This window comes from Chrysemys picta, chromosome 25 (assembly GCF_011386835.1).
Source record: "Chrysemys picta bellii isolate R12L10 chromosome 25, ASM1138683v2, whole genome shotgun sequence".
NCBI classification, from domain to species: Eukaryota; Metazoa; Chordata; order Testudines; family Emydidae; genus Chrysemys; species Chrysemys picta.
The window spans coordinates 9,612,579-9,628,401 of NC_088815.1; the positions used below are offsets into that span (position 1 = coordinate 9,612,579).

Consider the following 15,823-nt stretch of genomic DNA (forward strand, 5'->3'; position numbering starts at 1 on the left):
AGCCTTTGCATGGGGAACCAGTAGGAAAACCTAGGGTGAGGCAGTAAATGGTACAAGTGATTCAGTGGTGGAGTCGAGGGTGATTTCCTCTGAGTCAGTATGGATTCCAACGCAGCACTAGGGGGCGCTGTGCTGCTGGGAGTGGTGTTGATGACTAAGTAGGGGGCATCCCACCCACTTCCCCCGAGTCTGTGCTGTACATAATGCCCCAGAACCGGACTAGGAGGTGCCGTTTTAAGAACAAGCGGAGCAGTTGGTCATTACAAAAATCCACTGCACTTTTTCCATATATTCCTGCCAGGGTCCTGGTCAAGCTGCAATTTAAATCATTCCATTCTTCGTGCCTAAAAAAAGGGCTAAAAGGTTTGATTTATGTTAAACTTCAAATAGACTATTAGGACGGGAGGAGTTCGGTAGGATTTGCCGATGTTTTTATCATGCCTGTGTCTAGATCACTGGCCGGATGCACTTAAAATAAATAAAATATTCCCCTGGTAGTTTCAATGAGGTAAGTGATTCTTCTGAGCATGATCGCTGGGCTTCAGCTCAGAAGTGGCTGTAATTTCAATGGCAGATAAATAAATTCCTACGTATATGTCTGCAGAGTCAACAATCTAGTTTGTAAAGCCCCTCAGGAGCCTTCTGGATGAAAGGAGAAAGCAGCAGCACGGGACCATCTCGTCTGCTGAGTGGGCTTTTTCCGAGGCACCCAAATGATTTCGGAGTGCAAGAAAAACCCAGGGTTCCTAACTCTCACATGCCTCCACCCCCCCTCCAGCCACCATTTTCTCCCGGTTGTCAATCCCATACTGGAGAGCGGGATTATTCCTGGTGATCCAACTACACCCAAAAGCAAGAACCTTTGGTAGGAGGCCAGTTGTTCCAACGATGGACGCCTCGCTCCTGCAGAAACCCAAAAGAGGGTGTCTAGCACCCCCTGGCTGTGGCAATCCCAACACGCATTAGTCTGGCAGGTGGCTGCAGCTGCCTGGGTGCAGGTGACACTCTTTCCCTGCTGCGGAGGCTTTCCAAAGATGAATTATTTCTTCTCTTGTTCGGATTGAAAAGTTGGCATTTTCTATTTGATTTAAATAAATAAATAAATAAATAAATAAATAGAAAAAACAAAGTGACATCACTTGATCCATGCAGATAAGGTTTAATTTAATCAGGCACTTAAGCAAGGTGACACACAGGCTTAATTCGGCATCCTTGAGTGGGAAGGTGTCTGGTCCACAGCCCTTGGCAAGGGCAGACTGGAGAGCAGCTGAGAGACACGACAGAGAGGGGGGGGCTCAGAAGGGTGAGCAAAGTGTCTCCCACCTATGGGGGAGCACGGCAGCCGGTAAAGTAAGGAGATGTGTGAGGGCAGCACAGCTCCCTGCTTCGCTGTGCTAGAAGCAGATGGGAGCTCCCCTCCTCTCCTTGGCTTGGGTAAGCCGCACTCCCTCCCACACAGGTCCACGGCCTTGGTCGGTGCGGTCATGGCTCCCTCTTCCTCTCTCAATCCACTTGAGACGCTGCTGGCAGAGGGTGTGAGGAGCGGCTGCAGACAGACACTCCACCAGTTAGCAATCCAAGCATGCTCCCTCTTGCAAGATCTGCTGCTCCCTACACAGGCACCATGGTTCTCCAGTTCAGCGTCTCGATTTCTGCAGGAGGATCCCCCATGCAGTACCTTACGCTCGCAGGACGCAAATGCGGCCAGGAGCCCTTTTGAACCCGACAAAAATACTCATTACATCACAGCGTCCGTGCGGCATCACGAGTTGTTCCCAGGGTGCGCCTATTTGAAGAGAAGGCAGCCGTCTCCCAACACATCCTCTGCTCCCTGAGAAAGATCCACGTACAGCGGGGGCCATCTGAAACGGTCCATAGAGGCCCGAGATGGAGAGCATCACCTCCTTCCTGGTTTCACTACAGCTGCCATCTTGGCCAACCCCATGGATTGAACCAAAGCCCTCCAGAGCTAAAAACACGAGCGGCTACAGCTTAAGCTAAAGAGCCAGGTTCTGGAGTTGCAACCGTAACCGGTTCGCATCCTCTGTGGACTGGCCCCAGAAGGAGATATACGGGCACACACTGACCAGTGGGTTACACTAACACGGTGTGTACAGAGTCTAGCTGGAACACTGATCCAGACAGGCATATTCCCCACCCGCCCACCACCACATCATCTCCTAGGGTACGCCGTCACCGCAGGCAGGGTCCCACAGCGCTGAGTCTCAGAGCCCAGGCTCTGCTACGGCACAGATAACAGCTGTGTAGAGGTTTGGGTTTGGGCTCGGGCTGGACCGTGGGCTCTGATGACTCAGGGGGAGGGGAGCTCCAACCCGAGCCCAAATAACGACACAGGTGTTTTTAGCACCGCAGCATGAGTCCCTGCGAGCCCGATGCTATAGACCCAGACTCTGAGACTCACTGCCACAGCATCCTGCTTCCCATGTAGACGTACTAGATGTATCTAGACTAGACTCCTAGGTGTGCAAGACGTACTCTCTGTAAAAGAGTGTCCTTATCACAGATGTGCCCCTAAGGGCTGGGATTGGCATAGCAGCTTGTTCATTGCCTAGCACTCTTGCCAACAGCTGCTCCGGCCCTGCAGCGGCCTCTCTCTCTTCTTGTGACTTGGCCTTCCAGACGGGTCCCTTTAAAGTCTCCCCCTTTCCGGTGTATCAAAGTCCCACCAATTAACAGTCCAGTAAAGTCTTCAGCCCCAACTCCAGGCCCCACTGTTCTCACCCCTCTAAAGTGACCAGATGTCCTGATTTTATAGGGATAATCCAAATTTTGGGGTCTTTTTCTTATATAGGCTCCTATTACCCCCCTACCCCCATCCCATTTTTTCACACTTGCTGTCTGGTCACCCTACCACCCCTCCCCTCAAGGCTCTCTGCCATCCTCGTCCCCTTTCTGGACTCGTGCCACCTGGCCAGTGGCTGGCAGGGGAAGCCAGGTTCTCCCCCTACACCAAGTTCTGGCCCAGGGATCCTATAACCAGCAACCAAGACCTGTTCAGTTCATCTCCTTGCTGCTGCTTCACTTGGACTTCTCTTCCTACCCAGCCTTTCTTGGGCCTCTCTAAGGTTAGCCTTCGGGCGGGTCTGAGATTCGTAGGGCTCTCCTCTAGAATCTCCCAATCAATTCCCGCATATACGTACAAACTTCAATACCCTTCTGCCCTCTGGGGCTCTTTCCACTCTCTGATCCCAGAGACTGACTGCAGAGTCCCTGACTCCAGCCCTGCCACAACCCACTACAGACTTCCTTTCTTCATAGTAACCCTCAGCTGGGATTCATCACTAAGCGGGAGCTGGGGCACTCACCAGATGTGGCTAGGTACCTCCACGGAGCCCTCCAGCTCTAGTTAACTCTTTTCATGCTGGTATGGGGCACATACCCAACCACAGTCCCCTCCTTAAACAGCAAGCCAGCCATGCTGCCGCCTACAGCCAGTCTCCACAACAGCGTTATATCAGGGCAGCAGCGCAGTTTAAAAATGCAGGAGAACTGTGAGCCCATTGAGAGTTACGGCATTCTGCAACTCAAGGACAGAGCAAGCACAACTGAAGGAAAGACGCCCAGGTAATGCATCATAAAATGGGCTTTATCCTTTTGTTTGGTCGATTCCAATTGAGCTGTAATTATTTGCAGTAATACCTGGGAGCATGCTAGGAATCGTTCTAGAACATGATTTGTAACAAGGAGGAAACAGTCATAAGTAATGCTCACTACAACACCTGCTATTAAATCTTTGCTAGGGTGGGAGACGGAGGCTACCAGCTTTTTGTGTGGGGCTGAATGAAGTACCAATTAGCAAGGTTCTACTGTAAAACGCAAAGGTTTAATCAATGAGCGAAATGCACTTTAAGAGCAAACATGCTAATTTTGCTCATAAGAATAAAACATTTCTACACGGTAAGTGGCTTTATCTGTGATTGAGGAGCACTTAAAAATGCATATAGCTCCTTCAGATCAGAGATGGGGATAGGAGGCCAAATCTATATGGCCTATCGCACACTCCTGCACCAAATGGATTTGTACGTCATAGAGAAGGGGCCAGGAAAGATCCAGTGGCTTCTTTAGTGTTTCATCCCGAGACAAACCTTATTCGGTATATTCACATGCGCAAGTAAGAGGCTCCAAGGTTCTAGCTGCAGAGGCAGCAAGGTCTGTACTGGGAATCAAGAAATCTGGTGGCCCACTGATCTTGGGCAAGTCATTTCCTGGCTCTGTGCCAATTTCCCTGGTTGAGTTAGATTGTAAGGTCTTTGGAGCAGGGACTGTCTCTCACGGTGTGTGTGTGGACATATGTACAGTACCTAGCACAATGGGATCTCTGGGAAGGTACTACTATAGTACAAGCATTAGGCAGCAGGTTTAAAACAACCAAAAGGAAGTACTTCTTCACACAACAGTCAGTCAACCTGTGGAACTCATTGCCGGGGGATGTTGTGAAGGCCAAAACTATAACTAGATTAAAAAAAGAATGAGAATTTCATTGAGGATCGGTCCATGAATGGCTATTAGCCAGGATGGGTAGAGATGCAATCCCCTGCTCTGGAAAAAGAAGAACAGGAGTACTTGTGGCACCTTAGAGACTAACAAATTTATTAGAGCATAAGTTTTCGTGGACTACAGCCCACTTCTTTGGATGCATAACAGGATGCACCCTGCTCTGGGTGTCCCCAAACCTCTGACTGCCAGAAGCTGGGACTGGACAACAGGGGATGGGGAACTTGATGATTGCCCTGTTCTGTTCATTGCTTTTGAAGCATCTCGCCCTGGCCACTGTAGGCAGACAGGATACTGGGCTAGATGGACCACTGGTCTGACCCAGTATGGCCGTTCTTATGTTAAGCATTATTATTGCCGAGGGTTGGTTGAATAAACGATAGTACTTCCCAATTAAGGAACTTTAAAACAAAAAACACACAACCAGAGTTAACCATTTTGAATTCTGTGCCTGCCCCCAACTATACAGGGGAAAGACTGAAAGTGTCCACACACAAAGGAAAAAAACAACCAAACAGAAAATTTACTTCTTTATCCCCTTTCACTTATATTGGTCTTAAAGGCGTCTAGTAAAAGCTGTAGGTTAAAAATAAAGTATGATTTTTTTTTAATACCACGGCTGTCCTTTCCATGCCGCATTCTCTTCAATAGTCTCCGTCAATGATTTAAATCTGCCAGCACACCTGCGAAACAGGGGAAGTGTTTGAAGAGCCCTTTTATAGGGGGTAAACTGAGGCACAGAAGAGGCAGTGGTTTGCCCAGTGTCGCATAGAAAGACGACTAAGGTGGGAGTAGAGCGCAGGAGTCTTGGCTCTCAGCTCTGTGCTTTCACTACAAGCCCACCCTTTCCCTCTGGAGCTGGGAAGAAGCCACCGCTCAGGAGCAAGGCGTTTGTCATCTAACTCCTAACAGGCAAGTGGCGATACCACCCCCTGGCCGACACCGCCTTGGTGGCTGCAAAGCCCGTGGTGTCCCGTGGGGAATGAGGACAGGAAAACAGGTCAGTGCTGTGGTGAGCACCAGCCAAATGGAAGCCGGCCAAGGGATTACGCGCGAGAGCCCAAGGCCATACAACCGGAGACGACATTGTCAGAACCGAGTGGCAGCTCCTCACGCTGCCTCAACGGTTGTGACAGGCAAAGCTGTTTGCTGTTGAGATACCTCCCCGGCGAGTGGCACAGACTGGCTCCAGCGCTACAGACCGGGTGGGTGGAGGCTGGGGCATCCCAGGTGGCCCCCAGCCATCTCTTCCAAATTAGCGCTCTTGGAATGCATGCGTGTGGGGTGGGGGTGGGGGGTGTTATAGATGTTAAGGCCTTAAGGGCCCACTGGATCTAGTCCGATCTCCACATCACAGGCCACCAGCACCACCCAAACCCTAAACCCAGCAACCAAAATCAAAGCCCAGTATTCCAGCCCACAGGAGACTCGACTAGCATGTGCCGCAGGCGAAGAACAGGAGGGACTGAGGTGCACCCGTGCCCAAACCAACTCATTATCACTGTTCGTTTATTCATAGGTACAGCCCAACGAAGTCTCCAACAGCATCAGACCCTTAGGAATAGACTGTCTGGCAGGGATTCTCTCCCAGACAGACAGACACACACACACACAAAACACACCTGCCTGTCAGACCACAAGCTACCCTGAAATACAGAGGAAGAGAAACCGTGACATTCCCACGCCCTTCTGCCGAGGGGACACAATTCTTCAGGATATGGAGGAAGAGAAATTCTGCTCCCCATCCCCTTAGCAACCTGAGTCGAGGGAGAACCCTGCCCACCTACCCCCAGCACAGGATAGGAGCCGGCTGGACAGAGTGGGAGGAACCCAATAATCATCTCCCACTCACTCATCTGCCCATGACAGACAGCAGCCTGCAGGTCAAGGCAAAACAGCCTGGGTCTTTTTAGGTCTTGTACTGGAGATGTGGGAAGGGCCGGGAGGTAAAGCTGGACACAGCGAGCGAATAAATCCAGAGAAAGCAAGATATAACACATACACACACACACAGAGCTTTATTGTCAAGGACCTGAGGGAGCCACCCGCACACACACAGCTTTTACTGTCTGGGGCCTGAGGACACTGCAGAGTTACCGTGAAGAAAAGCCAGGCAGCTTCCTGGCAGCCAGCAACAAGGTGTTTAGTGATGCCAGTCACCGGCACAGCTTGGGCCATGCAACAGGTGCCTTCAGCCACAATCTGTCTTTCCCAAACAGCTGCACTTCCTAAAGCACAGCCTGGTTTTTCTCAAACACAGCAAAGATACGGGGCAGTTGTGTAGCAGCCTTGGGGGATCTCAAACCACGTCGCAAATGTCCCATAACTAAGCCCCACCCCACCGGAGCTCGGTACACAATCCCCCTCCCATGATACAGACAGGGAAAATCAAGACTGCAAGGAGGTTAAGGCTTATGGGTCTGCTTTTCAGAAGTGCTGGGCCCCCAAAGCGCCAACAGGCATCAGTAGGGGTTGTGAGCACTCAGTTCAGGCGCACACATCTTAAAAAAAATAATAATTATGGGGCCTGATTTTCCTAGCTGCTCAGAACCCACAACACACACACAAGTCAGGGCTGTGTGCAGGCAAAGACGCTTACAAATGCAAACACTTGTGCATGACCATACACAGGGTTTTTGTGCACGCTTCACAACAGGGTCACAACATGAGTCGGTGGCAACAACAGAACCCAGGACTCCACGTTCTCAGCCTCCTGTTTGAACCACTAGGCCACACTGCCACCATTAGAACAATACACATGCATGTATGCAAAACTATACATTAAAATCGCTGAGATCCCATACCAGGGAATGACCCAGCTCTGAACCTCTCGGAGATCAATTCCCTTCCCTCTCTTAGTAAATGAGGAAGTACCATATCTTCCCATACATGTACAATCCTCCCCCACACAAAGGGGCTAAACGGAACTTGTACAAAAATGAGTGCTATGCTAGGGAATGGCAAACACCTGCCCCATCTTCTGTAGAGAAGACAGAACGCTATCAAACAAAAAAGCGACAAAGGGTCTCCTTCCCCATTTAATCCCCAACGAACACCTCCTCTTAATAAACCCTGATAACGAAGTAATTACATGCAAAGCTGTCGAGGGCTGTGCTGACCAGAACGGCTCTTTTGCCAGCTTTGAGAAGCTTTACTGGGGGAGAAGAAAAAGTCATAATTCAATCAGTTGGGAAAAGTCTATTCTGCTGATCCCCGAGCAATCGGCCTTCGTGCCGAAGGAACATTACGTGCAAGTCGCTGAGGTTTTTACAGCAATACTTGCACGGCAGAGAAGATAAAAACAGTGTTAAACTAGGACTGGTTGGCTCATGAGATGGAGAACAGAAAACTCGTGCTTCAGCTGCTGGTTTGAATCCAACCCTGGTGAGCAGCGGGCCAAGGATCGTTAGCGTCCGACAGATGCTTGGGGGAAGGGGAGAACGGGACAGGACCACGTGAAATGAGTTTGCCAGGTCTCTGTCCCATTCCCAGCAAGCAAGGGGTGACATCAGTAAAATACCCAGGCCAATCTGGCAGCCTCTGCAGAGACTGAAACGGGCAACAGAGACCGTGCCGCTTCTCCCTCCTCTCCATACAAGATCCCTTGAAGGCAGGGTTGGGAACAACAGCTGAGGAGCACATGGGAAGCTTGAGATGCCTGGGCTGGAGATAAGCAGAGGCCTTCAAGGCACCAAACTCTTCACCTGCACCAAATTCACACTGTGCGTTTATTAATGGGTTGGGGAAGGAATGTGCTAACTGGCCCTTTAAAAAGAGACGCTCCATCGGGCCTGTCCCTTCTCAGAGCACTGAGCTGCAAAGGGACGCGAGTGGTGGAGATGCCGGGTAAGAGCCAAGAAGCCAAGGGGATGGGGGGGGGGGGGGGGGGCGGTCACTTACTTTCAGACACGCAGCCAATCAGAAGCAAGGAGAGGAGTTTCATGAGAGGGACCAGCGAAGACATTCCCGGGCTGCAAAGGATCCTCATTCTTGGCAACGACCTCCCACGCCAGCCAGGAAGGCCCCAGTTCAGCGAAACTCACAGAACCTCCAAAGGGACGTCAGCACCTGCAGAGACACAAAAGGAACCGGCAGACAATTAGACGAGAGCGTGGGGGGCGGCTGTTATTGAAGGGGGAACTGAAAGCACATCGGAGCAGGGGGCAGCTGTACACAGGAAGACAACAGTCCCACATGGAAACATCAGAGGGTGAGTGACTAAAATGGCCCTGGAGCTGACTCCATCATGAATTAGCAAAGCGCAGGTCCGGTCACGGCATCAGGCTGGCCTGCCCCAGGTTTAAGGCTTTGGCAGATAACGGCGAGCTGCTTGCACCCTCAAAAGGGATCACGCCAGGGAAGAGAAGAATGGGCAGGAGACCTCAGCAGTTTAACCCTCACCACCACGCGCTCCCTCCCCAATCCCTCCCCCTTCCCCGGAATGGCCTTGCTGGCTGGGTGACGAGGCGTGAAGTGATCTGACCTGATGGGCGCAGAGACCCTCTGAAAGAGAGATTTTCCACACGCTGCAGCGAATGGAAAAACCAGGGGAAGGGGGGGAAAAAAAGAGAAAAGATGAGCTAGGGATGGGCGGGGGAATGTTTCCCTTGTGCCCCCTGAAGAGATCTGTGTCTGGGGGAGGGCTTTGCTCCCCGCTCAGCCAAGCTCTGGGGACAGCAAAGCAATCGCCCGGATGTGCACAAGCGGAGGTGCCACAGAGTCACTGGTGCGGCTTCAGTGCCGCCAATAGTTTACTCCTGAGGGCTGTAATACTTTGGTCTAATTCCCATTGTCGGGCTTGGTGATGCTGAACAGTCTGTGACTGTCAGGTCACACTAGGTGAGCGGATGGTCCCTTCTGGCCTTAAACTCGGGGACTCCGCCCACCTCCCGTGAGTTCTAATCCCAGCCCCGACACCAGCTACCCTCTGTGTGCTTGGGGCAAGGGGCTCGCCCTGCTCCGTGCCTCAGTTTCCCCTCTATCAATAGTCATCCTTTCCCAGCTCACAGGGTTTGGGAGGAGTCATGTTTATAACGTGCTTTGATCAAGACGAGTGCGATAGAAGCACTAAATGATTTTTTATTACTGCAGGACTGAACGGGGAGCTGGAAGCCCGGGGGCGGGAACGAATCCTTGCTGAAGCACAAACAGTTTTAGTTATTTAGCAGCCGGGCCCCAAAAGAACACGACACCAAAAAGATTTAGGGCCTGTGGTTGAGCCTGCTTGGGGCAGGACAGAAGGGGGCGCCAAGGAGCCAGCTATGGCTCCATCATTCTGATTCCTGAGTGCCCAGGCAGGAGGTAGACGGGCCAAGCCAGTGGAGGCCTGGTGTAGTGCAGCTCTGCACCACCGTCCCGCCTCTCCACCCTCCAGTGGACCTGGGAGGCAGTCGGTGCAGGAGTCACCTCCTCCAGCTTTAAAGCAGCAGGGAGTTCTGGGGGGACAGATCCCCGTCCCTTTGAGCTGCCTGAGTAGCACCCAAGGGTCGTATTCTCAGTAGTGACTCTGGCCCCCGTCTCAATCGCTCTGAACATTTTTGCCAGCATGAACGGCAGACTTTGCCCCAGAAGGGTTGAAAAGGGAGATAGGACGCAGAGCACAAGCCCACCTCATGCCATCGACGTGGACAGAGATACCACAACGATCCGACGATAAACAGACACGAGACACTAGAATAACGGGGAAGGATTCTCCGTCTGTGGGGGATTCCCTTAGATCTAGGTAGGTTCTTACCCGCTGTACGTTACTTACATTAAATATAAAAATCGGGGTTTGCTGCCTTTTGGAAAAAGCAGCATAGGACACATTTTATTAGAAGGGGCTAAGGGGGCAGAGAGGGGGCCTAGACCCTCTGATACGTATTGGAGCATGAAGCCACCCGGCGATGCAATCTAAATGAGTGTCTTGATCTTTCCCTGTCCTAACAACTCATCAAGACACCCTCTTTGTAGCACTACGGGGAAAGAACCAGGCTAAATAAGAAAGTCCCGTAAATATTACAGCTTGTAATATTTTTCATCCCTAAGCAGCAGCCTCCCAACCAGCAGCTTTGGACTTGTACTTCACAGACTCTAAGCTGCCTGATGCATGCGGGATGCGAGGATAGCTCTTTAACATCTCATGGCCGGCTATTTAAAAACATGTGCAGGTGGCACAGGAAAGCAGGGCTCTGCAAGCCGGGCGCTCCTGAAACGCTTGTTCAAGACACCGTTAGAACAGCACGCGGAGGCTCCCAGGAGACTTAGCGTGCCGTTTTCACAGCAGCGCTGCGACTAAGAACAATGGGGTGTTGTTTTTTTATTTTAACAGAGGAAGGCAGGGTCCGAGGGCATCAGGAATCGTCGTGATGGCAACTGTTAATTAAAGGAGGACTGGGTTATAAACGCAGCACAAAGAAAACTGAATCAAGTTGGTTAGAGCTGGGATGATTTTCCTGAAACCCGCAAACGAGTGGCTTCTGATTCCCATCGGTGGGAGGAAATCCTCCTCACTATGTTTTTAGGCACTTAACATTTCAAACCAGGGCTTGTTCGGCCTGCACCCGAAGCACCGAGGAGGTCAGCACCTATTTATCTAAATGAAATCCCCTTGTGGTCCCAAAAAAACACTGTTAAATGATTCTTTGTGACTCTACTTTTTTCTAAATGTGTCACCAGCGACCTTCTTTGGCTCCGAGCTCTGCGAGCAGGAAAGAGGCGATGATACCCCCCTCGTCACCCCCCAAAAAGCACCAATTAACGTGGACAAGTCAGGTGGAACATTCCGCCGGATCTAAACTGACACCACCACTCCCTCCTCGTTCCACGAGGGCTTTTACGCCACATAAATGGTTGGGATAGAAAAGGTCTGGTGAAAGGGGCGACTGCAACGGCTTCCGGCCGAGAGAAAGAGAGATGCCAGCGGGTGACACTTCTGCTCCGGTGCTAATGTGCTTCCCAAAGCCCTTGATGGAGACTGAAAGGGCTGGCAGAGATATTAGGACACGTCAACCTCAATCCACCAACTCATCCTTCAGAGCAGGTACATCACCTGGCTGTCTCCCCCTGGACTCGCTGGCCTCGGGATTACGGGGATGGCAAGACGGGCTCCCACCTGACTCTGCTGCGTAAAATGAGGGAGCGACGGGGGAGAAGGCAGGGAGGGAAGGAGAAGAGAGGAGGTTCCTTCATTGTCTTAGTATCATTTGGAAGGTGGCAATGAAGGCACTGGGTATGGATGGAATCACTAGATGCATCCACCAGAAATAAAATTAAATTAATGGAGATATCCTATCTCCTAGAACTGGAAGGGATCTTGAAAGGTCATCGAGTCCAGCTCCCTGCCTTCACTAGCAGGACCAAGTACCGATTTTGCCCCAGATCCTTAAGTGGCCCCCTCAAGGATTGAACTCACAACCCTGGGTTTAGCAGGCCAATGCTCAAACCACTGAGCTATCCCTCCCCAAGTCCCCTTAGCCACTAATTCTCTTACCTACCCCACGACTGTCTCCCCAGAATAGACCACTGGTTCACCTAGTCTGCCTGTTGGATCCTTGGAGAAAGGCATAAGCTCCCCAAGCGTATTTAGTTTCCTGGAAGGAAATTTCTTCCTGGCCTCTAGCAGGTGATAGCTGACATCCTGAAGCATGAAGACCGGCTGACCCTTATAATAATCATCTGTGTTATTTGGATTCACAGCAGCATTCCTATATACGATGCAGAATGCACACCGCTGGGGGACCCGGCTACAGGACGGACGGCCTCTCCCATCCTCCAGCATGGTTGAGTGCAGGTGTGAATTACCTTGTATGCGCAAATCACACGGATTTCATCACCTCTTGTCTCCCTTCCTGTGTCTGTACATGGTCTGCCTAGACCGTAAGCTCTTTACAGACAGGCATGATGAGGAGACACCTGCCCCAAAGCCCCAGCAAGCTATTGGCACTGTACAAATAGGCACAACGGTGACTGTTCTCGTGCTGTTCTACTGCCCTGAAAAGTCTTAGCGGGCTCCCCGACACAGGATCTTCTGCGGCGTAGACAGGGCCTACGGGCCTCAGTCCTTATTAGAGGATGCAGCTAAGTGAAGAGCTGAGGGTCAGGACTGGGCTAGATCTAGCCATGTTTCAGAAATGAGACGAATTCTTACAGTCAAAAAGCGGCTTTAAGTTGTGGGGCTTCCTAGCGCGTCAGATCCTCTCCCATTCTCCGACTGCAAGCTCTTCGGTGGCTCGTACGGAGCCATGCACATGGTCAGCTTCTATAGAATAATCAAACGTGGAGTGCTTTGCTGCAAGCCCGGCTTCTCTCACCGAGAGCGACAGGGGACTATTCAGAGGTCTACAGGAGCTAGGCACCCAGGGTAAAATTTTCAAAAGCACCTATGTGATTTAGGAGCTTAAGTTTCATTGAAAGTCAGGGGTCTCCGGCTAGATCGCTTAGGTCCTTTTGAATATTTGATTCCCATCTTAATGGGAGCTGGACACCTAACTCCATTAAGCCCCCCAGCCAGAGTGGGGGTTTATCCAGAGAACATCTCAGCCAGTGTGATTCCCAGAGAGAACGAAAATCTATGCTACTTCATGAGGGAACCTCTCTCCAACCATGCTAGGAACAACTGTGTTTAAACAGCCATGGTCCTGAACCCAGGAAGGGTAGGACTACGGGCCTAGGATCTGGATCTCTGGTTAAGCCACTTAACAGGTGAAAAGTTGCCACTAGGGTGACCAGATGTCCTGATTTTATAGGGACAGTCCCGATTTTTAGGTCTTTTTCTTATATGGGCTCCTATTACCCCCTACCCCCATCCCGATTTTTCACACTTGCTGTCTGGTCACCCTAGTTGCCACACAAGATACAGCCTCTCTTCTCCATTTCTCCCTGAAATGCAAAAAAAAACACCACAACCCCCTCCCCACACACCTAATTTGGTGGGAAAAAATTCAAAGTGGTTTTCATTTTGAAGGATCTGAAAAGAGCCCCTTTTTTAATGGTTTCTGGGGGGGGGGGGAATTGCTGACATTTTAAAAATCAAACCCAAAAATTCAATAACCATGTTGATGATGTTTTAAATTTAAAATTTGGATTAGTTTGTGGGGTAGGGGGTTGGTGAAACATGAAAAAAAAATGATCATTTTCCCATGTAAAATCGTTTAAGAAACTTTCACCCAGCTCTCATCATCCGTGATTCGCTTTTGCATCTCATCTTCCCAGAGAGTGCAGTGGGACGAGTCCCCCGCACCTCATCAAGCCACGTCCGTCTATTACCACAAGAACCTTACAGAGAAGAGGCTGCATTCTGAGAACTCTTCTCCACGCGCTAATGCATTCTCTGAGTTGCCAGTTCAGTTTGTACTGCACATTAATAAAGGTCAATGGGTCATCTCATTTCCTGCCCCAATGAGTGTGGTGGTGTGTTTTTTTTTTTAAAAAACCTTTTAAAGCACAATCAATCACCAACCAGCCTGCCATCTCCTCTCCAAAAAAAGAGATCTGACATCTAAACAAACAAGCATGCACCTTTAGCTTGCTGCTTCGTTATGAGTCAGCTCTTGTTGATCTGCCCAGCCAACCACATTAATAGAGACCTGAGTGAGAGGTTTGTGTGATGTGGACAGCTGCCCACTCGGAACTCAAGGAACCACCCCGCAATCAGCCCGACTGACAGTTCTGGCAGAGGCTTGGGACCGAATGGATCTCAGTAGGGTGACTTCTCCCGGTGTTCCTATAGGCAGGGCCCGCCAAGGAGACTCCAGCACCATGTTCGAGGCCAGCTTGCAATTCTGTAACTCCAGGGTTCTCCATGCAGCATTTATTGTCCTCGCTACATTGACTTTTTTCCTTTTTTTAAAGAATGAGCAAAAGCACCGGAGACACCCACTCCTCCTACCATGCACTGACAGCATTAAATTACACACCCCATTCCCCTCCTTACAATAGGGGTGTTCCCAAAACTCCCTGCTCTGGTTGAATCAAGCTAACTGGCCCATTCTGGGTACCAGGAGACGGTTCTGCTTTCCAGGTCGGTTTCATGATGCGGAAACTTTTTGCTTGCCAGCGTTCCAAACCCAGCGCAGATGTGCATAGCTTCCTTCTCCGTGTGACCAGCAGCACGACCCCAGCTGGGACCTAGGTTCCTCAATGACAGAGGGTTATCGCACACATTTTAATAAAGGGGAAGTGCCAAAGACTTGTGTGCTACCAAAAAGCACTAACCAGCCTACATTTTCAAAAGTAACCAATTGTTTGGAGTGCCCAACTTGAGACACTGGACTGAGTAAGGGTAGGGGCCCTGATTTTCATCTGGCAGGTTATCTGAAAATTAGGCCTTTTTAAAGGCACTCAAGAAATTGAGGCACTCAAAATCACTAGCCCCTTTTGAGAACATAGGATACAGGTTTCAGCCCCTCTGTCATAGTGGATATAGCCCTGGGTCATCCAGTCAAGACCCTTATTAGATGATAAATGATCATATCTAGCTCTTAACTAGCGCTTTTCATCTTTAGATCTCAAAGGGATTTACGAAGCAAATTAACATCGTTATACCCATTTTACAAATGGGGAAACAGAGGCACAGCAAGGGGAAATGAGTTGCCCAAGGTCACCCAGGCAGCCAGTGGCACAGACAGGATTAGAATCCGGGTCTCCTGAGTCTCGGTCCAGTCCCCATCTACTGGGCTATACTGCCTTGTGCTAGCCTCTAATACAGGTGCATCTCATGCCTAGATCGCAAAAGAAAAAAGAATTACAAAAAAGAACCCGAGCGTCATTACCCTCCATTGGGAAACTGAGTCACAGAGCGACAACCTTGGATCTCTCTCTCTCTCTCTCTCTGACACACACCCCAGACCTGTTCATGCACTTGGTAAACCCAGCTGTGAGTGACAGGCTCGAAAGGAGTGGGGAGTGGTTGCATCCATTTTGGGGGAGAGGCAGAGTGTTCTCAGACAGCTTCATCAGGGCATTCTGGCATACAAAGGGTTGAACCATAGGGATGTGGGGGGCAGGCAGGAAAGATCTGAATTGTGTTTAAATCACCAGGAGAAATGACTTCCCCACCCCCTTTTTCCAACAGCGACAGCTCTGACAAGCAGTGATGAATTTGTTGTGTCCAATAAGTGTTTAGCGGGTGCAGCATAGCATGGACGGGGGCAGACGAAATGGCAGCTGTGGCCAAAGGGGACTCGCAGATTCAAGGGATCAGGAGCCCACAGCAAAGGGCAGGAACGGGTTCAACTCACTGGGCTGGGCCGCTCATGCCCTTTAAAACACACGGACACCAGCAGCACCCGCTGGCTTCTAGCTCGCGGCACGCACAAAGGCAGGGAGG

General features: G+C 50.6%; 1 protein-coding gene across 12 annotated transcripts in view; it reads right to left on the bottom strand.

The window, feature by feature from the left end:
* The window catches only part of PTPRS (protein tyrosine phosphatase receptor type S), a 253,032-nt gene that overhangs the window by 131,496 nt on the left and 105,713 nt on the right, over positions 1 to 15,823 (bottom strand). For all 12 annotated transcript variants that reach the window (XM_065578681.1, XM_065578674.1, XM_065578677.1 and 9 more), the window contains one exon: positions 8,416 to 8,583. In XM_065578681.1, coding sequence (XP_065434753.1) covers positions 8,416 to 8,503 — 88 coding nt within the window. In that variant the 5' untranslated portion in view covers positions 8,504 to 8,583. The remainder of the gene's footprint in view (positions 1 to 8,415; positions 8,584 to 15,823) is intronic.